Source organism: Dermacentor variabilis, chromosome 3 (genome assembly GCF_050947875.1).
Source record: "Dermacentor variabilis isolate Ectoservices chromosome 3, ASM5094787v1, whole genome shotgun sequence".
Lineage (NCBI taxonomy): Eukaryota > Metazoa > Arthropoda > Arachnida > Ixodida > Ixodidae > Dermacentor > Dermacentor variabilis.
In genome coordinates this window covers 53497860-53522254 of record NC_134570.1, presented here as the reverse complement: position 1 = coordinate 53522254, position 24395 = coordinate 53497860, and the positions used below count along the sequence as shown (strand labels likewise).

At 47.6% G+C, this 24395-nt stretch overlaps 2 protein-coding genes across 8 annotated transcripts in view; both read right to left on the bottom strand.

Moving 5' to 3' along the window:
- LOC142575615 (cationic amino acid transporter 4-like) overlaps window positions 1–8693 on the bottom strand; it is a 30091-nt gene extending 21398 nt beyond the window's left edge. The window contains exons 1-2 of one of the 2 annotated variants that reach the window (XM_075685115.1): window positions 8097–8693; window positions 3885–4955 (exon numbers count right to left, since the gene is read on the bottom strand). In XM_075685115.1, the coding sequence (XP_075541230.1) occupies window positions 3885–4823 (939 nt within the window). In that variant the 5' untranslated portion in view covers window positions 4824–4955; window positions 8097–8693. The remainder of the gene's footprint in view (window positions 1–3884; window positions 4956–8096) is intronic. The other variant, XM_075685114.1, reaches the window with a different exon arrangement.
- A 6376-nt stretch (window positions 8694–15069) lies between these two features.
- LOC142575614 (cationic amino acid transporter 4-like) overlaps window positions 15070–24395 on the bottom strand; it is a 153884-nt gene continuing 144558 nt past the window's right edge. For all 6 annotated transcript variants that reach the window (XM_075685113.1, XM_075685108.1, XM_075685107.1 and 3 more), the window contains exons 3-6: window positions 23377–23682; window positions 20909–21256; window positions 19305–19413; window positions 15070–17369 (exon numbers count right to left, since the gene is read on the bottom strand). In XM_075685113.1, coding sequence (XP_075541228.1) covers window positions 17206–17369; window positions 19305–19413; window positions 20909–21256; window positions 23377–23682 — 927 coding nt within the window. In that variant the 3' untranslated portion in view covers window positions 15070–17205. The remainder of the gene's footprint in view (window positions 17370–19304; window positions 19414–20908; window positions 21257–23376; window positions 23683–24395) is intronic.

Sequence of the window (24395 nt, the reverse complement as noted above, 5' to 3'; positions counted from 1 at the left end):
GAAATTTAACGCCAGATCCATTATTCAACCAAGCGAGAACTAGTTAAAAGATTGTAATGTCGTGTGCCCTTCTTAAACGACGTCTTTCTTTTTTTTTTTTTATCGTCCTGTTTGTATGTGTGTAACCTACGTCAACAATCAATTCCTTTAGGGTTTGTTTGGGTTTGTTTTATTTCTTTTTTTTATGTTGTCCGTATAGTCGTGTTAGAAGTTACGATAAACCTGAACAGCGGAAGCGTCGACGGCAGCAGAACAAAGCGTCTTTCTGTACAGAGGGAGATGATGATGTGTGTCTGTATTGGCGCTCCCTATGAAATGGGGCGGCGACGAATAGTCGCCTAGCCTGCTTGAGCTGATGAGGTTTTGCTATGCGTCCATTATAGTCTGTAGTATATTGTCTTGTACTTTATATTATCTGTCTTCACTGCAGCAGCCCGACTAGAACCGTCTTAAAGGCGCTTTTTTCAATAACAACCTGTTAAAGAAACGTTTTTGCGTTGCGTAATTTTACTTGTCGAAAGAAAAAGAGAAAAATTAAGTAATTCCCTATACGCTAGTGATTGCTGTTGCCGACGCCTTTAAACCAGCGGATAGGTACAAAGTAGTCGTTGCACGAATATTTCTATGCCCACTAGTCGACGTCAGCGTCAAACGATGATGCTACTGACACTGCTGCGCATGTCTGCATAGTCGCCGTTCCGCTGTTGCGTTAAAGACTCTATCTAACGTTAGTTAGAGGACGCTAAAATGCTTACTAACGTCATCGATTACGTCGATAGGGACCCCAAGAGGCCGAGATGGATCATCAACGAAGGTATTTTTGTTGAACGTTTTACAGTGGTAGCTCGTTATGGTGCTCCAAAGAACTCTCGCCGCGACCGTAGTGGTTATCATAATGCCGCTTGTCACCTCCATGTTTTCAGAAGTAGTCGCCAAAAAAGAAAAAAAGAAAGAAAACTCCACCTTTTAGCTGCGCGGATTCGATCCCCTTTCAGCGACGCGTCAGCCTCTATGCCGTCGTCGTTTTCGGAGCTCATCGGGTAGTAGTCGCACCGTTGTCGTTACCGGCTGCAAGATTTGTCGCGGCATCGGGTCGCTGCCGATGACTGAAGTAAAATTAAATTATGGGGGTTTTACGCCTGCCAAAGCCACTTTGTGATTATGAGGCACGCCGTAGTGGAGGACTCCGGAAATTTCGACAACCTTAGGTTCCTTACGGTTGTTTTCGCATTTCGCCTCCATCAAAATGCGGTCGCCGTGGCCGGAATGGGATCCCGCGACCTCGTGCTCAGGAGCCCAACACCATAGTCACTGAGCAACCACGGCGGGTAAGGTCGAAGTAGCTTACCTAAAAGCAGCTGACAAAAATTTTGCCATGAACCAAGGACATTAGTTAAAAACTGGGCCGATCACCCTCGTCCACCTGTCACGTTTTCCTTTATACAGACGGTAAGACAAAAGCTAGGAAATTTGGCACACTCAAAGGTAGTTGACCTCTACGCAGTGCGAACACATTCATGGTTTGTAGAGCATAGTTCTATGAATAATGTAACTGCTGTGTAACGAACGGTTGTGTAGAGATTGTATGCTGCATGCGTTTGTATTTGTAACAAGTGAGACAGAACGGTTACAACGAAAAGATATAAGATGGAAAGCAAACTATAACGCGACGGCGCATACCCAGTGGGTCCTGTGGCCCGTACTGAGTCTCTCCTGTGGCACATAAAATTAGACTGCACTATCAAAGGGATCGGGCCGCCGAAACGACTAGATACGCGGACAGAACGCTGAAAAAAAAAAAAAAAGAAGGCTACCGTACTTGGAGAAAAATCCTTCGCATTAAAGTGACATCCGAACAACTGCATACGTGCGAGCAAAGTAATTGTTGTGAAGTGTCGAGCCGAGAGCTCACAACACGAGTTGGCTTGATTTGGCCCATAAAAATAAGCCGACGCGGCGGCATATTCAAAACGGCCATCTTGCCCGCGCAGCAATTTCACCGCCACTACTGCTCTCGACGTTTCCATCCTTTGCCGATAGATGGCGAAACCAATCCGCGTTTCATTGATAGTATTTGTGAATGCATGTGTGACTGTGCTTATGTGTGCATATACCTGATATGTGTTACCTACCAAGGCCAGGGCATCGCTACTTCTTCAAGGTGACGCCCACCCGTTACAAAGGGTGAGGCCAATAAATCGAACCCAAATCCAATACAGCCTCGATTTTTTTCTTCCTTTTTTTTTCGACAGCAACTCGTCTATAATAGCGAGGCCAAGCGGCCTGGCGTCGGTAAAATGGCTTCCTCTGTTTCTTTTACCCTTCACAAACCACACAGGACTAACGGATGTCTTGTCATCTGTTCGCTTATGTGGGGATGATTGTGTAACTTAGAGCTGTGCACCGGTCGCAATTCGGAGCCCGCGCCCGGCCCGGGCCCTACACTACCACAGGCGGCCCGGTCCGGCCCGACGCTAAAGAAGCCTGAGTTCGCCCGGCCCGGCCCGGCTCGGCCTTAGGCCGGGTTAAGGCCCGGCCCGTGCCCGGCCCGACCTGCAATAACGCGACGCCGACACAAAAAGAAACGATATCAGGAAAATCAGTTTATTTAAATGACCTTATAATGTTGAACTCTCGCATTCCATATGACAAAATCATGAATATATACATATGCAGCGCGCGCACAGAATTGTGCACTACGAAAGCCTCCGCTAGCTTTCGTTTGCCTTTTGTAAGCGTTTGTACTTTTCTCTCGCCCCTGTAGATTCCATTTTTGATGAATAAATACATTGCACTTCCTGCTGTACGCAGTCGAGATTGGGGAGCCCAACCGGTCCGTCCGAGACATAGAAAGCCTGGTCCGGGCCCGGCCCAAGCCCGAGTAAGAAAATCTCCGAAAGCCCGGCCCGTTCGGGCTTTCGGGCAGGCCCGAGCCCGTGGACAGCTCTAGTGTAACTTCCTGTGTGATATCTTACTCACAGCTATTACTCTGTAATAATTTACTCAGATATTTCCGTACTTCAGCCTGACCGTTCGCGATTACTAACTGGTGTGCCGTCGGCTAATTCTAAAATTATATATAAATCAATGAGAGTATCCCGGAAAGCACCTCTTTCTCTCACTGCTCTTTATAACATTGCCATCTGTGCTAGGTGAAGTAACTTCATAAAAATATGTGTGCATGCGCCACAATCCACTAATCTTTCCTGGAAAACTCACATTGATTATGTAGTCAATAACACTAACAGAATGCTAGGTTACTTACGTCGCAACTTTTCGAGCGCACCGTCATCACTAAACCGAACGCTGTGCAGGGTGTCCCACGTAAATTTAGCTAAACTTTCAGAATACACAAATGCCACGTGGCTGGACAAGAACAAGGTAGTGTTTGCTGTTGCTTGGAGATACCCCGATTATCTCTTGCATTCCGCCTAATTACATAATTAGTCTTGATATGTAAAACAACTTCTCAAATAATATAATTAGATCAAAAGTTTCAATGAGAAAAATTGTACAGCAACATGAAAATCTCCCGACACAGCTTTCTGTTGCTCAGTGCGTGCTACACAGAAATGTTTTTCCGAGCTTGAGAGAAGCCCGCGAATACACGTAAAATTGCCGCGCGGCTGGCCGCTCGAGGCTCTTCGCGCGTGTTGGCGAGCTACAGTACGCTGGGGGAAAAAAAGCACTGCTACTGCTATGCGCGCGTGTGTGTTGTATACGTGGTGTATTTCTCTTCTCTTTTTTTGTTTCTGTGCCCGAAACTCTCCCGCCCACATCTTCGGGTAGCAAGCTAGGTTTCCCATTCTGGTGAACCTCCCCGTTTTCTTCCGTCTCTCCCTCTCTTCTTCAATGACCAAAATTTCAGAACAAGAACAGCTTACCTTAGCCCAAGTGGCACCGTTGGCGGCAAGAGCGTCGGGTAGCCCGGACTCACTGGTAATCTCCGTGTAATTCACCATCAGCGTAAGCACCGCCGAGATGGACACGTACACGACGGTCACGATGCTCATCGAGAGGAACGTGGCGAGCGGCAGTGACCTCTGCGGGTCGCTCGCTTCCTCTGCCGAGGTGGCGATCGAGTCGAAGCCGATGTATGCGTAGAAGCAGGAGGCCGAGGCGGCCAGCACGCCGTGCCAGCCGTACGGCACGAAACCGCCGGTCGCCGGGTTGGTCCAGTTCTCGATATTGGCGAAGTACGAGCCCACGGCGACGATGAGCAGCGCGATGCCGATGTTGACGATGGAGAAGATGTTGTTGATGTGCGACGAGGCCCGCACTCCCAGCGACATGACGACCACGAAGACGACGATGAAGACGAACGCGAACAGGTCCGGCTCCTCGGAGAAGAAGTTGGCGTGTATCCTGCCCACGTGGTCTGCGGTCCAAGTCTTGATGACGTTGCCCAGCAGCGAGTCGACGTAGGCGCTGCACGCCCGTGCCACCGCGGCCAGCCCGATGACGTTCTCCAGGACCACGTTCCAGCCGACCAGGAACGCCCAGAACTCGCCGACAGCCAGGTATGTGTAGGAGTAGGCCGAGCCGGCCCTGGGGAAGCGGACGCCGAACTCGGCGTAGCTGAACGCGGCCAGCAGGGAAGCCACGCCACTGATGAGGAAGGAGAGCACCACGGCCGGACCGGCCACTGACCTCGCCACGGTGGCAGTGAGGACGTAGATGCCGGAGCCCATCATGTGGCCGATGCCCAGGAGGGTGATGTCGAAGGTGGACAGACACCGGTTGAGCGACGTCTCCAGGAGGCCCGTGCCCAGGGGCTTGGTCCGCCGGAGCTTCCGCAGAAAGGCCTTGAATCCGGACTCCATTTTCGGAGGCTGGCCTGGGTCAGGTTACCAGGTGGGAATACCGATGTGGAACGTGTCCCTCAGCGCTGCAGCCTGTTATGGTCGTAAAAGAGGACTGCGTCAGTGCACTACGGGCGTAAATGGAAGCGCGACCTGTGGAAGCAGACAAATGAGAACGACCTTTACATTAGACTACACGCGACTGCGATGTGACGACGATGCGCAGAGCGCTGTTGACGTAAAATGCGGCCTCTGATTTTGCATATGGCGATGACGAACTTGGAATAGACACTGTGTGTACTGTCTCCGGTATGTTTGTCGCTCTGTGATGTCCACAGAACATTGATAAGCCTGCTGCGTGAAATATTCTCAAAGGTACACTGGACCCTGGAAAAAAAGTGTTTGCCGAAGAAAGAAAATCTCTAGTAACAAATCAACGTGCAGTTTTCTTCGGAACAGGGTTACAACCAAGTGATTGAGATACACTATCGAACCACAAATGTCGCAGTTCTACAACTGGACGACCACCTTTATTCAGTCATCCTCAGGAACGATTGAAACCAACGGTGGTCGAAGTTATCAGCTGTGATTTAGGCTTATAGGCGGTTTTTTCGGCGAAATTTAGTGTTCGAATTTACACGCTCAGTCAGTCATTGTAATCGACAAATATGATATGCATATTATCGTAGTTACCGCAAATGTTTTTTTGGATTTTGCTTTACTAACTCCAGCAAATCCTGTTCATATTGTACTGGCGTGCACAGGCAAGCTCAAATCGAACCATACACGGAGCCGAGACAATTCAATTAATATACTTTTGATACCGGTATATTGCTGCTGTCGCTTTCCTGGCTTCTCATGCAGTTCGTTTGCACGACTTCGTTTCCTTGACCTCAAGAAATAAAATGCATTGTGGCTGCATCGCGAATGACGTTCTTAGGGGTGCACGATGACCTCTGACATTATTCGCGTCCGCACAATATATTTCACTGAATCTGTACGCTCCTCATGCCTCACGTCTTTGTTAGAGGAACCAGTCTTGCAAATGGTATTTGAAAAGCGTGACTCAAGCGACACCGTCCGTCTTGCTTGAGAGTTAGATGTTGTATAGACATATGCTGCCGTAGGTCGTGTCCAAATGCACGCCCCAGAAACGATTGCCTGTGAGTAACAGAAAGAGGTTGCATGCTTTTGCTAACTGCATGCGCCGGAAGCTATTTCGCAGGCAGAAACATGTCAAGCACGCCATGTTTTGGTCACAACATGCAGACATATTTGGCCATGTTCAACGCGTATTTGCAGTGGCCCTGTCGGCGTTATGATGAAAGTAGTGTTCGCCGCTGTCCCGATGTACCTGAGTTCCAAGCAACATTGTGGTGAATGCCTGGAATGCCACTGTGTACTTTTCTAATGAATTTAAGGAGTAAGCTGGGTTGTGCGTGGCTTTACCCCACGCCTCTATTGGAATCGTTTTGTTCTCATGTCTCTGGTTTTCGATCTCGTGAGGTAAGCAGTTTTGTCATGGAACAAACAGAGCGAGGCTCTTATCATATACAGCTGCTCTTCAGCCTTCAGACTACTACTGCCGGCATGCTTTGCGGCAGCTATGGCAACTGATGTTCGCCGGGAAATCGGTCTGTGTAAACACTGGTCAGCTGTCGTTCACGTTAGGTCCCATCGGCATAATGGTTGCTGAACGCGCCCGCGTAAGTAGCATACAGATACAATGTCGATGTGCAGTTCCGAACCGAAGAAAGACGTAAACTAATTGCAACGAGCACTGGGCATAGAATGTTGAAGGAAACCTTGCAATACTAACCTCAAAGTTAGCTTCGTCAGAGGTTCCAAGCTGTTGCGGGAACTTAACATGCACGAAGACTGCACCGCACTTAAAGATTAGTACGAACTGTAGGATAGGTTCCGGTTGGCTTTGTAAGGACGTGTACAACATTCGATCCTTCATAGCAGGAGGTACTCCCACTGAGGAGCGCGCCTGTATCTAAGTGATCACAGAGGCGGTGCTGACGCGATTGAGCTGTCGTAGCGTTGACAAATGTAGGATTGTCTGCTAAAGAACCTGCATATATATTTTTTTTGTTTTGCTTCCGAACACCAGACGTCACTAGAAATTCCATCCCCAGCCATGCTTCGGAACCTCATACGTTATCGAACATTCCTGCAGGGTTGGAAAACATATGTCGAGCGACGACAAGCGCGGCATCTATGGAAGAGTGCAACAGCAGTACCTACAATTGGTCGATTTCTCAAAAGGACGCCGAGGAATCACACCTCCGGCAGGTGAAAACAACGTTGTTATTGCGCTTCCTTATATGGGAGGCATGCACTTTTTCAGCTAACCCATTTAAGCACTCAAGAAGATTCGTCGGCATCATTACCTTCTAAATCTTGCGCCTCACGTAGCGTATCACACGCTAATGTTTTCCGCATTTACTGCTGCAGGTCAGTGGTATATGAATAACATAGATACCTGAAACTATGCACATTAAATATTGAGCCAAGGCATTTGGCATTTGATTATGTTCGTTTCCTTTTTCACTCTCATCGTCGTGTGCACCATGCGCCAAGCATTCGGCTCGGCTAAAGTCGCCAGCTCTCATTAAAATATTCATTTATGTTCGCGCTAAATCATGTCGGAATGCTTATATATCATACGTTGTTTAAGGCAGAATGAATATAAACTAAATTCGAGTTGTTCGAACCGGCCCGCAAACGTAAGTTGAACACATTAGATTGAGTACGAAGTGCAACGTGCAGCGTGGGGTGCATTCGGACTCGTCACAATGCCGACATATGATTACTTTTAATGTTTGCACCATCGAAAATACTACTAGTTTTTACGTGCACGCAGCATCCTCTTTCACACTGCATGAAAAAGTTGGCCGGAAGCGCGCCGTCGCCAAAACAACAGGCGCGGCATTCAACTCGACCATATGTTCGCCACGACTGCGCTCCTGAAACACCCGCTTCGAGGGTGCGCGGCGCATTCACCCAACGACACAGCGTCGCTTGCTCCGAACAACGTCCGACGGAAGCAGCTTTGCGATTAAAGGCGACGCGGCGAGCCAGAGCGCCCGGCCGCTTGCAAATAATAGCGGCGAAGCACGACCGTATGTGCACATTCCGGGACCTTGAAGCGCCGACAGGACCAGCTGCTATGTACCGATCCACATTTATGCGGGAACAGCGCACCAGTTCCCGTTCGCGCACGCCTCGAAGAGGCTGTTTCACGTTCTCGAAGCGCAACGCCAATCAGCTGCAGCCGGCAAAGCTCACCTTCGAACTCTCGCACAGTCAGTGACACATCCCCAGCGGGCGTGAAACAGAGACCGCCGGCGCCCACATGGCGTTCCGCGGTGTGCCGGGGGCGCTTGCAGCGTGGCGCGAACGACCCAGTGACAGACCGGATATATTCGCGCGCCGGGCGTCCCACGGAGCGCAGCCTGTCCCCTAGCTGAACAGCGTGGCAGGTGTGACAGCAACGACACTCTCGGTAGCCGTCAGCTGCGTTTTCCACGGCAATGGCCGCTTCGCAACCGGCGACGCTCGAGCCACCGCTCCGATGCCGAAGGAGGGGGCTCCCGTCGCGCGCGTGGGTTGCCGCCGCCGCCGCCTCTGCCGCCCGGGGTCTCCGGGAGTCCCCGCCGCGATCAATAAAGCCTCTCTCCAGCGAAGAAGCGCAGCGCACTGTACCGCTCGCTGCTAGAACCCCCATATTTGATCGGTGTGGTTCTCAGTGCGCGTGCGCCATGAGTCACCGCTCTCGAGCAGAGCGCGCGCCGCGTGCTGTTGCGGAGCTCTTGTTGTTGGTTTGCGAGTCTGGCACCCTGGTGCGTCTGCGGCGCGGACAAACACGTGGCCTCGACCTTCTGCTCTTCCTCGTTCACTCGTTTCCCCACTTGCGCACTGACCCCGTGCCCTGACAACTGAGGATTGGGAGAGATAGAGAGAGATGCTACGGGAGCACGTGCTTTGCCGCGAGACGTTTTATGGAGGTTGTGTAAACGAATAATCGGAGAAGAGAGAACGGACGACGAGATGAGGTAGAGCGCGGGACCAGATGACGCGCGCACATGTTTGTTGACGGCCACTTCACCGCTGCCGCGCCCCGTAACGCTTTGGTAAACAGCTGTTACTAGAGTAGCGGTTAAAGAAGCGGGTTAGGCATATTGCCTTGGTGAAAATACATAGGGTAGCTCACTCCGGCCGAGGTATCGTTCAAGGCATCAGGCGCGGATATTGTTTCTAAGCAGACTACAGGTTGCGGCTGTGTTATTTTCGGCTTATTACTAGTGTCATCTTGGGCTGGGACCCGAAAGTGTTATTTTCTGGAGTAACGTGTACAGTTACGTCATGTTAACGCGCATCTGAACTACCCTAATCGTCTGTGTGAGCGCGTCCATGTCTATAATAACGTGCCGAAATGACGTGAACGTTTCGATAAGATTTCCTCGCGAAAAGCTATTAATTAATATGGTCCGTGGCAAGACTGAATGTTTTTCTCTGAAGGATGAGGAGTGTTGCCAGCCGCAGGCGGACTTAAATTTGCGCTGCTGACATCTTCCCCGGCGAGCGCCACTGTCAAGCGCAATATGGAAGAGGAAAGAGTGAGAGAAGGCAGGGATGGTAACCAGAAATGCGCCTGGTTGGCTAGCCTACACTGGGGGAGGGAAATGGGGAATAGAAAGACGAACAATATAGAATTCGAAGCTCTTAGCAGTGCTTGCAGGGGTGAATAAGGCTGAACAGGACGCAACAGGCCATGGGCCATACACCGTATACCTTGGCCTGCTTGAGGAACTTGAGAAATTACACAACCAGTTTTGGCTTTATTTTCCAATGCGTGCCGGCGTCGCAGGCAACGAGGCGGCTGACAGACTTGAACGTGCACAGCGTTGCAGTTCAGGCCAACAAATGAGGCACTGAAGAAAAAAGTCGTGAGAATGGTTACCTTAAACAACTTCCGTTGGTTGTTACCTATACAGCGCACTGAAACTTGAGGGATTAGTGGTATTCAAAGAACTGAAACTGTGTACATTTTGTCGGGTCCGCATGGGGTTAGCGCAAACTCCAGCATAGCAGCGCAAGGCAGGACTTAATGTGCCATCGTCATTTGTGTATTCTGTCAAGCCGTCGGTGAAATTGGTCGTTCTTTTTTTTTTCTGGGTTCTGACGCTGAAAACGAGCCTGCACGCAAGCGCCAGCGACATTGGGTTCCCTCGATGACGTTGCACTTTTATGCTTTTGTCAGGTCCCCAACTGCTCATTACACGATGGAAGGATGGGGGCAAGGATGAGGGAAATGTTTAACCTGGTGATTATTTAAGAATTTGGACAGTGACTCAGTAGGCATGGTGTCGTTGGACACAATCAATGCGCTTGGGTTTCGTGGCTGTGTAAAATTCATACACGAAACGAACGTGTTTTAGAAAGAAGTTAGAAGCGGCCTGCTTGCTGTTTTTGGACATCATAAAGGCCGTACTCGAAAGGCGTGTATATTATCCTGTGTATGGCTATGTATCTGTGCGTGGTTTGCGGTGCCTTCCGCTTCTCTCTCTCTCTCTCTCTCTCTCATTTCTTTCTTTCCAACTCTCCGAGAATGAGTGGCCATGGTGTCATTTGCAGGAGAAACTTCCTAACACGCTTCTTTTTTCTATATTGTGGTGTTCCTATGTACCCATGAAATAGTATTGTTGATTACAGTGGTGTGCAGAAGACTGAACCTGCGCAGGTGATGTCAGTTACAAATGCACGGCGGAAAATCAGTCTCGTTTTCTTTGTGCTTTAAGCTATCCGTGTTTTATTTCTTCCCCTGTGTTAAAGTAATGAACAAGCCGCATTTTCATGACACTGCGGATGGCGCCAGGTCCGAGGACAGTGTTCAACACTGCAGTATACGCGTGAAAGCTTGCGCGAATCCCGCATAGTCTGCCATTATGCGACAGTATGCGCAGCTGGATTTGGTCGTCATTGCATGCAATCAAGAACAAATAGCCATAAATATATCTGACAGAAGGAATAAACGCCTGGATTCTATATATCACGAACTATGCGGCCTCGAAAAGGGAAGTGACGTTTTATTAAACTGTATATTGACCGTTCTTCCGCGCACAAAGCAAGATCGATCAAGTGACATCGAACTCAGAGAAATACTGAACGCAGAAAATGTGAATTTTATTGGTGGCGTACGAGAAATCTACGCGTATCCTGACGCGTGGTTTGCAAACAAGGAGGGGTGTTCACAGCAAAACAGGATGATTAGTTTACAATTAATTGGTTGTTTGGATTCTTTATGAACATGCAACGATTCTTGTTCCTTCAGTCGCGCGGGAAAGTTACGAGCGCGATCGAGCCCCCCCGAATCGGGATCGAATTTCTCAGTCCCGATCGGCTCCCTTCCGCAGCTTGAGCAAGGAGCCAGGTACGATCGCGAAATTCTACACAGGTCGAACTCTATCGCAATTGAAAGTGTCCGTGGGACACCAGCATATACATACGGCACAGACATGGAGATTTTCTTGTTCGCTTGCTTGCTTTTCCTAGATTATTTGTGTTGCAATCGTCAAGATTAACTTGAAAATTTTGCCTTCTTGGTCAAGATGTTCAATCTCTGACCAGGCTTCTAACGAATCGCACTTAATTGATTACTTGTAATTAATCACATTGTTGGTAGGGATATTGTTTTAATCGATTACTTCATTTACTAGGTCTCACACGTGCTCTTAGGACAAAGGAACGGCAACACAGTAGCGTAGACTGTCACAAAGGCATTTATTGCACCTTTCCTACACTAATGCCTGCTAGGTGAATTACTATAATCAGAACATGCCGGTGGGCCCACGACAGGTTGAGGAAGTAAGTCCGACTCACCGCGACCGGATAACGAACGAATATGTTCGCCACACGCTGGACACCCAGCGCATAATCATTCGCGTGTACGGCCATGCGAACGGTGGCGTTTTCAAACGATTGTGTTCGTCCATTCCGGTGTCCCGCTGCTGAGCCTTTTACGGGACGGTCCCGCGAAGCTAATCGGCGCTCGGGCGAAAGGACCGCGCCGCTCGCCGAGCCCAAGCCCAAGAGGATTCCCTTTCGCGCCCGAGAAACTCCGCCGTAAGCTGGCGTTATCAGCGCAACAGTAACGCCACCTCTCACGCTAATCTGCAACCACACCGCCCACCGGCGGCGCTTAGCTACGCAAAGAAGCCCGATTACAGGAGACACGAGAGCTATGCGGCGAAAACATGGGGGACGCGTGAGAGTCGAGTGTCCCCACCAACGGAAGGTAAATTGGTGCCCAGCTTGCTATTTCTGGGGACGCTTGAATATATATATATATATATATATATATATATATATATATATATATATATATATATATATATATATATATATATATATAGAGAGAGAGAGAGAGAGAGAGAGAGAGAGAGAGACAGAGTGGCTTCATTTTTCTTAATTGCAACCTTTAAAGGAAGCAGTCAATGAAAACAAGGAAAGCGTCGGGGAAATTAGCTGTAGTTGAAATTGAAATCTGGAATATAATGAAGGGGGCGAACGAAAGAAAGTGGAGGAAGAGAAACTTTTCGCCGGTGGGAATCGGACACACAACCTCCGCATTACGAATAGTGCAACGCACGCGTAAGGCGGAGGTTGCGTAATGATCAATTTGCGCCCTCCGTAAGAGTGTGGCGTGCCCTCTGATTAAGGTGAGCGGTTAGCTTGACGAAGTAAATTGGTCGTTAAGTAAGCCTGCCGTTGCGGGTTAAAAATGCCGGATAACTGGCTCAATAGAAGTAGCATGACACAGCGCTGTGCATGAAAAATTTCGCTTCTTCCTTGCCGTTTTTCTTTTTAATATAGTAAGCTAAAAGGCACACCTCGATGGAGATGTGTTTTGTCACCACTTATTATTGTTTCACGGTGTCTTCCTCGATTAGATAGATAGATAGATAGATAGATAGATAGATAGATAGATAGATAGATAGATAGATAGATAGATAGATAGATAGATAGATAGATAGATAGATAGATAGATAGATAGATAGATAGATAGATAGATAGATAGATAGATAGATAGATAGATAGATAGATAGATAGATAGATAGATAGATAGATAGATAGATTGACATAACGGGGACACCGCGACAGCTTTAGAGTAGGCATCGTCGATCAAACGCATTGAAGTCTCGCTAGCCATTACCTGGTATACGTTGTATAGCGGTGTTTTAGACGTCTTTACTCAAATACTGGTCTCGGGGGCTGCATGTAGCCTTCCTACTCAGGCGAAGGCGATTTGCGGTGCTGAGGACACAATGACAGAATGACTATTTTACTATTTAAGAGAGAAAGTGGTATATTAGGGACTGTACGAAGCAGAATCTTGATTTAGAGCCTGGAATTCTTTTTGCAGAAATTGCCGAGAATCGATAAATAAAAAGAAATAGAAGCACAAAATTCAAGATCCGTAACTCTGTAACTGTAAATCCGTTACTCCGTAACTGAATATATAAGAACATCCAAGGTGGACAAACTTGATATATGATATTACAAGTTATGTGAATTTGTAACAATGCTTACACGGGTTTTGAAGGGTTTTGCAAGAGGCCTACTAACAAATTGATGCGGTAAATCAGAATACTCTATAATAGATCAATTTTGTCCGCTTTAGGTGTACTAGAAGGCGCACTTTACACAATTGCGGCATCGTTTTTCATTGCCGAGTTACACAGTTGTACATTTGATAGTTTCGTCTTCCTTTACATAAATTGCAATTCTTTTTGTAAGAACACCGATGCACTAAATAAAAGATCTGCTTGATACAGTCACTATATTTTAACATTTTTCTTTGAAATGCAGCCAACCTCGTCCAGTTCGGTGCAGTGGTTGCTGAGAAAAGCGATTTTTCAGTTTCAGCGACGTCACACTGTGGTGACACGAGGACGTCACCGGTTTGGAGCGCGGCGGACGTGAGGACAAGGGAAAACGGCGTTCGGTCTGAAATTTCAGGTCTTTCCGCGGCGCGTAGCGATGCAATACTTTGCAGACACGACCGTTATCGCGCAATGTATGCTCTGCGCTTGTCATCTCAAGATGGCCAGACCTGGTGAGCGGCCCTTTAATGTAAAGCTTTAGCTCGGGCCCAACTCCGACGCGGCCTATTCAAATACACGTAATACGCAGAAACGTTTCTGTGAAATCACCCCCGGACCGATTTTAATGAAATTTGTTGTATTTGAGAGAGAATGTCGAACTCTAGTGCCTGTGGGAAGGGCAATTTGGATTTAGGGCTCGAATTTTATGAAATAAATTTTCAAAGATACGAATTTTGAAAACATAAAAGCGCGAAACTTACAATTAATAGCTCTGCATAAGGAACAGATGTAAAGAACAGATATCGCGGTTCTGTAAACGGCATCCATTAGATCATTCAAAGCAGCCAAATTCGATATGTCAGTTTATATATTACGTGAATTCATTACGTTGTGTAGAAGGATTCTGCGAAAGCTGCATTTCCATATTACTACATTTTTTTTAATTATGGCGTGACGTATACATTTTGTCCGCTGTAGACGTACTGTTATACGCAATTCACGTAATTGCGATATTTTTCATTGCCGAGTTAAAGCTGTAAACTTGATAGCTTCGTTTTCTGAAGATTTACGATTTTTGCCATATTTGATAAGAAAGTGAAGACCTAAATAAAAAATTCGAGGCCTACGGTCATTAGACTTCATTTGTTCTTTTAAATACAACAAACCTTGTCAAATTTGGTGCAGTGGTTGCCGAGAAAGACGAATTCTCCTATTACATGTATTTACATAGGAGCATCCGAACTAAACCTTCCTCTTAACATTTAACTACAACGCTGAATATTGCTGACTGAAACATGAATGAACTTGACACAGAATTTCACAATGTACTTATTGAAGAAGGCGGGGGGGGGGGGGGTTAACACGATTTTCACGAACTCAATTACTAGTGTTACTATTATTATTATTATTATTAGTAGTAGTAGTAGTAGTAGCAGTAGTAGTAGTAGTAGTAGCAGCAGCAGCAGTAGTAGTAGTAGTATTCAAGAAGGTCAGGAGAAAATAAACCACTCGCCTACCTCCGCCCTCTCGATATAAGGCTGAGAAATATATTACATTCGCGTTCCTTGCTTCCTATGGCAGGGCGCCTACGGCGAAGCAATGATATCAAGCGAGAACATTAGACCGAACGACAGAAGAAAAAAAGTTCACAGCTCTTTCCTTTTTACCAAGCAATTCCTTTATTGCCTGCAAACACTCGGCATAACTCACGCTTGTTCGTTGGTTGTTCTCAAACGAAAGCGCTCATGGCAAATCTACGCGTTTACATGGAAAAAGAAAGACACACACACATACACACACGCAATAGCACTTTTGGAGTCAAGTAAGACCGACAATTGTTTTCTTTTCTTTCATTTCAGTACTATATAGCACCGAACAGTTGTTCTGCAGGAAAAAGTATTACCTGTGATTGGCGAACGCATCATTCAACATTTGCCTTTGCTAGAAATACAAACCGCGCTGGCGCACACGTTAAAACTTGTAGATGCACAAAAAATAAAAACTCGAAGGCCGTGTAGGCGCCACTCTAAGAGTATGCCTCGAAAGTTATGTACACATATAGTACACATATGTATATATATGTGCATGACAGGATTGATGCACACTTTAAACGAAACGTAAATGTCTATCCTTCTTTATGTACATATCTATACCCTACGTGCCGGCATAAATATCACCAAACGCAGCTCATAAGTATTAACAACAACAACAACAAAAGAAAAAAAAAACGATATTACGCGGGAGCATCCATATTTAAATTTGACCCTGGTAAGCAGACGTCATGGTTTCACAGCGTTACCCAAAATTTTTACCATGGTTCATTACATGTTTCTGTCTAACGCTAAGCAATACGAATGTGTTTGAAAGGTTTCGCGAATGTGTTAAAACAAGAACGTTAAAAACAAAGTATCCAAGAACGGTCCTGTAAGAAAGCTAAGAAGTATAAATAGTTATGTCTGCAATGTATTTACAGTGCACGTAAGAGCAATAACGAAATATATTATTTAAAAGAAAGAAGAGCCATCTATCTCTATGCGAAGACAAAACTGGCACAAGAAAAAAAAAAACAAGCAATTTATGAAAGAAGTAGACCTCGATTCAGGTACAAACATTTTACATCGATATCTTAATGAAGCGTTGATCTTTCTATCGCCGTGTTTTAAAAGGTCAGAACCGAAAATTTATTTTCATGCTCCGGGATGCAAATTGTAATACAACAAACAATCAAACGCACGTTTCCAGCTAAAGAATAGCACCTTCCGAAGAATTTAAAAGGTTACACCACGAAAACGCATGCATAAAACGCGGCAGGTCGATGGTGCTTCCCACTTTATGGTGATTAGCATTAGGCGTGAAATAGGTGGCTCAAGATCACCCGTGCTTTGTACATGTAATTTGATCTTCCGGCTCGCCGCGACATCGTCAGCCGCACAGAATCGCTGCAAATTTTGAAATAAAACGAAATTGTTCGACTAAATGCACATCAAGTATGAACCTGTACAACATCTTCGATTCCCGTGTGTCGCACGTAGCAAGTTGAAGACGGACTTGAAACTTTTGTTCGTTAAGTTCAACAACAGAAGCAGTTCTGCTTTGGTCAACACTTCTCGTTCCGTTTGACGCGTGGGGGTTGAACTGAACAGGGAAAGAAAAAAACGGAGAAAAAATGCGTGAAGGCGTCGGTGAAAGTTGCGGTTGTTCCAGCGGGAAGGTCAGCTGCCTTCGTCGATACGACACGAGATCTTCTTCCGCGAGCGCAGTGACCAAAGGGTTATATGTCCACCCGCATAAAACAGTGGGTGCGTCTGGTTGTACCCAAAGACAATCGTGTCAGGAACCCCCCACCCCTCCCGCTTTTTCCCCAACGGCACAAAATCACGGAGCCCACGTGCACCGTTCGGAACTGTCCGGAGAAAAAAAAAAAAAAAGCTTCGTGAGGAGTCTATGTACAGATGAGAGCCGATGCACAGTCGGTTGTCAACGACCATGTTCCGACAACGCGTCACACGGCACTAGGTTCGCTTCCTTTCGTTGCTGTCGCTGCTGCTCCTACCGGCTGGCACGGTTGCGACGACGCCGCGCACTTCACGCTCACGCGTTCGGCGCACGTGCAAGCACGACGACGTCACCCGTCTGCCCGCTCCGGAAGCCGTCGGCACCGTAAAGCTGGCGTCCCCGGTTTGGTGTCCACCGCCGTGTTCGTCGCCGATCGGCCCCCGCCCGCAGAGTCACCAGCGTTCACCGGTGGCACGTCGAAAGGGCGGGACCGAACGAGCCCACCTGCTCCGTCCTCAGAGGCGGAAGGCGTCTGAGGAAGGAGCAGTGTTGCCCGAAGACGTCTGCTGCTGAGGCTTTCCGTTGGTTGCTGAACCATCGGCGGTGTGGTTGTAACACTGCTCCTGCGGCTTGTTCAGCTTGCTGTGCTGGGTACCGTAGACGAAGTAACCCGTGAGCCCTGCGAAAAGAAACGCAGATGCAAGATGAGGTAAAACGCTCGGGAAGCCTGCGTAGTCACATACAACGAAGAACTGTCAGTGACCGAGTCTTACTGGAATGGATCTGGTTTCGGACCTGTACGCGGTGTTCTTGCTTAGAAAGCCAAAATTGGTCACGTACGATTTCTTGTTTAAATTGTTCCGTGAGGCCATTCGTTGCTTCAAAAAGATGGTGGGAGCAAGTCGCAAATTGCGGGTTGCTTTTTGTGCACGCAGAATGGTTTCTGCACATAGGCTGCCATGACAATGTTCTGCGATTCCTTCGCGGAGTGCTGCTACGCACTTCACCACAATGCACCGCGTTACATACCTGGGCTTCCTCCCGGCTGTGCTCACATTGGTACGAAGAAAGCGCATGATGGTAATCACGTTCTCAATTCAGCTCACTTGATGACAGTGAAATAAAGAGACAAGCGAATAAAGTGAGTTCAAGGTTTTTTTTTTTTTCAAGCTGTAACTTCCTACACTGCAACCTAGGTGGACGAGAACTCGCACAACGGTGGCAGTCATGCATATACTGTGTTTGCATACATGTTTTTATTGCAATTATATGGACAGTCCAATCGCAATTCTGCCGTCGGCGTCGCCGTGAGGTTCCGTATAAAGCCAAAGGGCGATAAAATCGTGGTCGCGCGCCGTATGCTGTATTTGCGAGTGAAAGCATGCGAGGGCGAGCCGGCGAACGTGGTTCGATCTTGCGTGCGCAAGCTAGGAACGCAGGCTCGAAGCGTGCCCTCTCCTGTCGCGCGTGAGGCAGGGGGTTTGGCGAGGGAGTAGGTGCATTCTCCTCCGGCGGCTGCTAGGGCGCCTCGATGTCCTCCTCCCCACCGTTCCGCATGGCTGAGTGTGTCGAAGGCTCGTTCAATGTCTAAAGAAACACCTATTGTGACATTTACCCTGGCTCGTTCATGTTTAACATAGGTAACGATATCCAAAATTGAATCCCTGGTGCATCGCCGACTTCGAAGTCCTGTCATGTGATCGTGAAGTGCTTCTGTTTGCTTGCACCCCCATTGCAGCCTAATGTCGACTATTTTCTCCATGACCTTGCATAAACAGCTCCTCAGACTCACAGGACGAAAAGACTCAAGAGAAAGAGAAGTTTTGTCAGGCTTCCATATAGGTATCACACGTGCAATTTTCCAAGAGTCAGGGACAGATTGTTTTTTTCACAAGTCGCTGAGTAATTCCAAAAGTGCCACACGACCATTAGTTCCCATGTTTTGCAACATACCGTGCGTAATAAAATCTGGCAGACTGTGTTACATGAAGCAAGCGCACAGTTTTGCTTAATTATAGAGAATTCGTAGACGGGTTTGTGAGAAACAAAGCTACGAGTTAAAGAAAAATTTGTCCTTGTCCGCGGATCAAACTCGGCCCCAACGTCTTTCCTAGCGGTCGCACTACGATCTGAGGTAACCAGGAGACTAGCGCCGAGCGAGGCTAAGTTAATCGACAACTCGAAGCACAGGCAAACTGAATATGAAGAAATCAGTTTTACAGAGGGCCAAAAGGTGGAGGAAGTTTCAAGAAATGAAAACATTATTGAATGAGATTCATTGTAGGAAGAAGCTTCGTACTACGGTTTGGTGGATAACAATTCTTCCTTTCACGAATCTTCGTCCACATTGCGGTCTTGCGCAGAACATATTTGCCCGAATTCAGTGACCAATACAATCTTTCGCACTGATGTCTTGTTTTAAACTGGACAGGGGCATGTGGTGAACAGTTGTAGTAATGCCGTTGATCCTTGTTTGTGGAGTTTTCATCACATTTACGCATATCTAAGATGTTCGAGGAGTGGGGTGGCCAGCAGTGCCTACAGGCACCAGCATTTTCTTCAAGACATCTCGTTTATGAAAGAAAGAAATACAGAATCACACCATTTGGCTCACCTATTGCTACCCATACAAGAAGACGAAGCCAGGTCAGTCCGTGCAGGGTTGTCAGTAAAATGGTGTTGACCACGATGCTCAGAATGGGAAGGAAGGGCACAAACGGCATCTGCGCAGATCAAAACATCACGACTGTCAGCTTGACACAGACGCCGGGAAAGTGACCAGAACTGGGCACCGACGCCATCATTCATAACTGAAAGGGCTACACTTAAAACATCACGAACAGTTTGGCAAGCTCGCTTGGTTTCATAGCTCGAACAACGAATGCAAGAAGGCGAGGGCTGAGAAGGAAGCAGATTGATTCGCAACTAGCCCCACTTAAGAGGAAGCTTTAGCTCGTGTGGTCCTATCTAAATACATGTAAAAGGAGAATTCACTTTTTCTCGGACACCACCGCATCAAATTTGACGAGGTTTGTTGGATTTCAAAGAAAAACAAATTCTAGTGACTGTTGGTTCCGAATTTTTGAGTTAGGTCGTCAATATTTTATTGAAAATTGGCAAATATCGAAAATTTTCAAGAAACGGAACTATCAAGTTTACAACTCTATAACTCAACAACGAAAAATGATATCGCAATTCTGTGAATTGCGTCTAATAGTACATCTAAAGCGGACAAAATGGATATGTTACACATGAAGATTACAGGAATTTTTTAATATGGAAATATTGCTTTTGCAGAACCCTCGTAACCAACGTAACAAACTTACATAAGATGTAAAACGACATATAGAATTTGTCCGCTTTGAATTGTCTAACGGATGCCGTTTATAGAACAGCGATATCTGTTCTTGATGCAGAGCTATGAATTTGTAAACTTCGTGCTTCTATTTTTTTCAAACGGTCGAATATTTGAAAATCATTTTAACAAATTTCAAGCCCTAAATCGAAATTCCGCTTCCAACAGTCACTACAATTTAACTTTCTCTCTGAAATGCAACAAATTTCATTAAAATCGGTCCAGGGGTTATCTCACAAAAACGTTTTTGCGTTTTACACGCATTCGAAAAGGCCACGTCGGAGTTGGGCCCGAGCTAAAGCTTCCTCTTAAGGAATGGTACTCTATTTTGATTTTAGCACACCCGATTTCGACACCACGCATTTCTCTCGAAAGCGTGTCTGCCTTTTCGCTCAGCTTTTCGAGGCCCACGTCATGTTTTGTTCTGTAAAGATCGGGGCTTGTATGTCGTAGAAAAGCACGTGCCACGGACGCCTCCGTCTCAGCTGTAGCTGGTGGCTCGCGGCGCATCCAAATGCGGACAAGGACGGCAGTGGCGTCTTGGGCGCGTCCCTTCTGCGAGCCCCTTGCACCGGGCGTTGGCTGCGGTGCGTTCGTCGCGCGAACGGCGGCGGTCGACGGACGGACGGACGGACGGACGGAACGAACGAACGAACGAACGAACGAACGAACGAACGAACGAACGAACGAACGAACGAACGAACGAACGAACGAACGAACGAACGAACGAACGAACGAACGGACGGACGGACGGACGGACGGACGGACGGACGGACGGACGGACGGACGGACGGACGGACGGACGGACGGAACGAACGAACGAACGAACGAACGAACGAACGAGGGGAATTAAGTCAACGCACCTTGTACCGCTGGATGGTGACGACCTGCTCGTGGATGGAGATGAGAAAGCACAGGGCCAGCAGGACGAGCACGAGCACCACGAGCACGAGCACCGCCCACCAGACGCCGGCGGAAATCTCGGCCCACAGGCTCTGGGCGTAGAAGCCCAGCACCAGCGTCACCACCACGATGCCGCACACGCTGAGCGAGATGATCAGGTCCGTGGTCACGCCGCCCAGCACGGAGGACATGAACTGGAACCGCGGCAGAAGCCGGTTGTAGGCGATGTTCGACGTGGCGCCGGCGGGGCCACCCGAGGAACCGTTTGCCGGCGGCTTCTCGGTGAGCGAGCCCATCTCCAAGACCTCCTGCGCGGTCGATATACGAGAAGAAGCAATGGTCAGTCAAGTCTTTTGCGATAAGTGGGGATATTTGTTTATTTGCAGTGGCTGCTATGGTCTAAGCGGAATGCTGTTGCACGATTGGGGACTCAATAACTGGTTACATACAGACTGTTATGGAACTTGCGTCCGTACGTACACACGATGGTGAATATTACGAACTTGGTCAACAGTTAAGCAAAACAAGAAGTGCAATTGAAACGATAAGCCAAACAAGCAGTGCAATGCACATATGTAGTGTAAAAGTTATGATGGTAAAATAAAAACAACCGCTGCACTCAGTTCTTTTTTACTTAATAAATAAGCTCGGGCAGCTTTTTCGAAAAAGCGTCAACAGGGGTATAGTTTAAAAGCTCTTGTGGCAACATAGTAATTCCACTCTGGCACTACGTGTTAGTGTGGAATCTGAGGTATTCTGTACCACATGTACGGTGTAAAGCGACGTACGCACTGCTCCTTTTTCCTGTCCCTATTGTGGGTAGTGTTTAAACTCTGCAATGTCTTTAGACCGACTATGCACGTCTGTATCCGCAGGACTCCTTCACTAAAGGCTAAGATGCTTAATTATGCGTGTATTAGTGTGCTCGCGTGAATACGTCTTGGCTATTCACTGAAGTGCACGTTCTGGTAACCGTATTTTTTTTTTCTCAGTTTATTAGTTCTTAAATTTCCATCGGTAGAAAAGCGGCGAGTGGAGCATCCTGGGCACGACGGCAGTAGCATGAAAATTTGCAAGAAAAATGTTGAAGTTGTCGAATTTTTGTGCCACTTTCGTCATGTCTGTTCCCAAACTAACACAGCAATCTGTCAGTGTCCACATTTTGCTGCCTCAATTCTTCCACAGTAGCCCATTTTGAGAGCAGATAACGGCAGAAGCGTCTCTTTTAATGGGTTTACAATGGGTACCTCTCCTGATTGAATGTTCCCACTTAAGCTTTTGAACTTCCCGCGAAGCAATCGACCACAAGGTCGCCTAAGTGTACCCTACGGGGACCACGCATCTAGTCCTTTCTGTATAAGCATGGGCTGAAGATTAATCCAACGTACTTACAAGATAAATTGAATAGGCTCGTGCCCTCCATATGATGGCAAGAAAAAAAATGGTCTACGAGATATTTAGACACAGCGCGGTTTGGGTAAGTGCGAATAAAGTGAGTGACAACAACGGATAGCGGCTACCTGCAACGACGTGACACTAAAGCTGGTAGATCGCGATCCCCATACGCTTTCTTAGCCAAAATAATCAGACAAGAGCCCGTATACAAACTATAGAGCACCAAGGTTATGGTTCTTGCGCAATACGCCACACAAGTATTAACTTGCTTCTTCGCGACAATCTCCTGAGACGATGGTCACCAACTATACGTGAAGAAGACGTTTGTCGTTGCGGTCACACAGCTCACGACATATGTCTGTTGTTCGTATACCGTTAGGCAGGAATTTTAAAACTCTTTTGAAGCACAGATCCTTGGAGCATCGCCCGGCGGGTCAGTGACGCAGAGAGCAACGAGAGCGTTATTACAGCACTTGAAGTTGACGTGCTTCTTCGACCGTTTATAAACTTCATATCATCACGTGTGCGTGAACGAGCGGTGTTCTTTGTCTCCCCCTGTTTTTCTCCCCTTGTCGCTGTATCCCCTTTGCTTGGTGCAGGGCAGCATGCAAACTGGACGTGCGTCAGGTAAACCTCCTATCTTTCTTCTCTTCTCTCCATTTTGTGCGAAAAGAAAGCAGGAAATTTTGAAAACGAATAAACAATTTCGAAATCTTCCTGCATGAATCTGCACCAGGACTGCGAGAGACGTCTAACAAGGACATCCTGATTAATGTTCACCGCAAATTTGTGCTTGCATCGGCATCATGCTCGCGACCACTTAAAAAAAAAAAATCTATTTGACGTGCCACCCGCAGTCGTCGCTTCTGCATTCCGATTACGTAGGAATGTCATTTCGTGGCTAGGAAACGAGCCCGGCGCCTAGGCCTAAGTCACTCCACGGGCAACGCCGCATCGGGGTGTGCGAGATCACTGCTCTATGATGAAAGGCGGAAGCGTATAACACGAGCAAGGCTTGATTGAGTGCGCGCACCTTCTTGGCCGGCTCCCTGTACCGGAAGATGATGATGCCGCCGCTGACGACGAGGTAGGCGAACAGCGTCCCTATGGACATCATCTCCACCAGGGTCTCGATGTCCAGGATGACCGCGAGCAGGCCGGCCAGCGCCGAGAACACGTACATGGCGATGAGCGGGATCTTGGTGCGCTTGTTGACCGTGCCGAACATGTGCATGATGAGGCCGTCGTCAGCCATGGCGTACGCGATCCTGGTGAGGGCGTACAGCGTGCCGATGAGAACCGTGGACATCCCGCACAGGGCGCCGATGATCACGACGATCTGCGAAGTCCGTCCAAAGGAAAATAACAATTTGAAAAAAAAAACGTGGTGAGGAAGCGGTCACTGGAATAAAGCAGTCGGTCAGGGAAAATGAGCAGTTTGTTGTGAACGTTCAAGCTCACGTTCAAACAGCCCTAAACAGCAGGACAAAGAGAGGGACACCGACAACAGCGCTGGCTAACAACCGTGTGTATTCCTTCAGTCAGCGTATATATATATATGCTGCACCGCTATCTCATAGCACAGAATCAACTGAATCCAGCATGCGCAGGAGCGAAAATTTCAATTAAGGACACTAGAATAAAGACATTTGGTTGTTAGTCAGCGCTGTTGCCTGTGTCCCTCTCTTTGTCCTGTTGTTTAGCTCTGTTTACTGCTTGCAATCATGAACCAACCAGCCCAAACGCGCACTCTTCTGCAGTTTATCAGGGGAAGTTCGGAGAAGGGTCGTACACGGGGAATTTTCACAATTACATTGCGAAGATAAGGAGCGTACCGCCGTTTCTTCTTTTAAAGGACCGCTGCAAACCAGTTCCTTCACCTTGCGTTACGGGCTACTCTGCAATGGAGCGTGCAAGAAGTCGGATCAATTCATCAACTGCTACCGCAAAAAAAAAAAAGGTCGGTTGTGTGTGGAAGCAGCTATAAATAAAAGTAAACGCCGTATGGACTTTCACGTCGAGGTTTCTTCTCTATAGTGAATGCGTCACAGA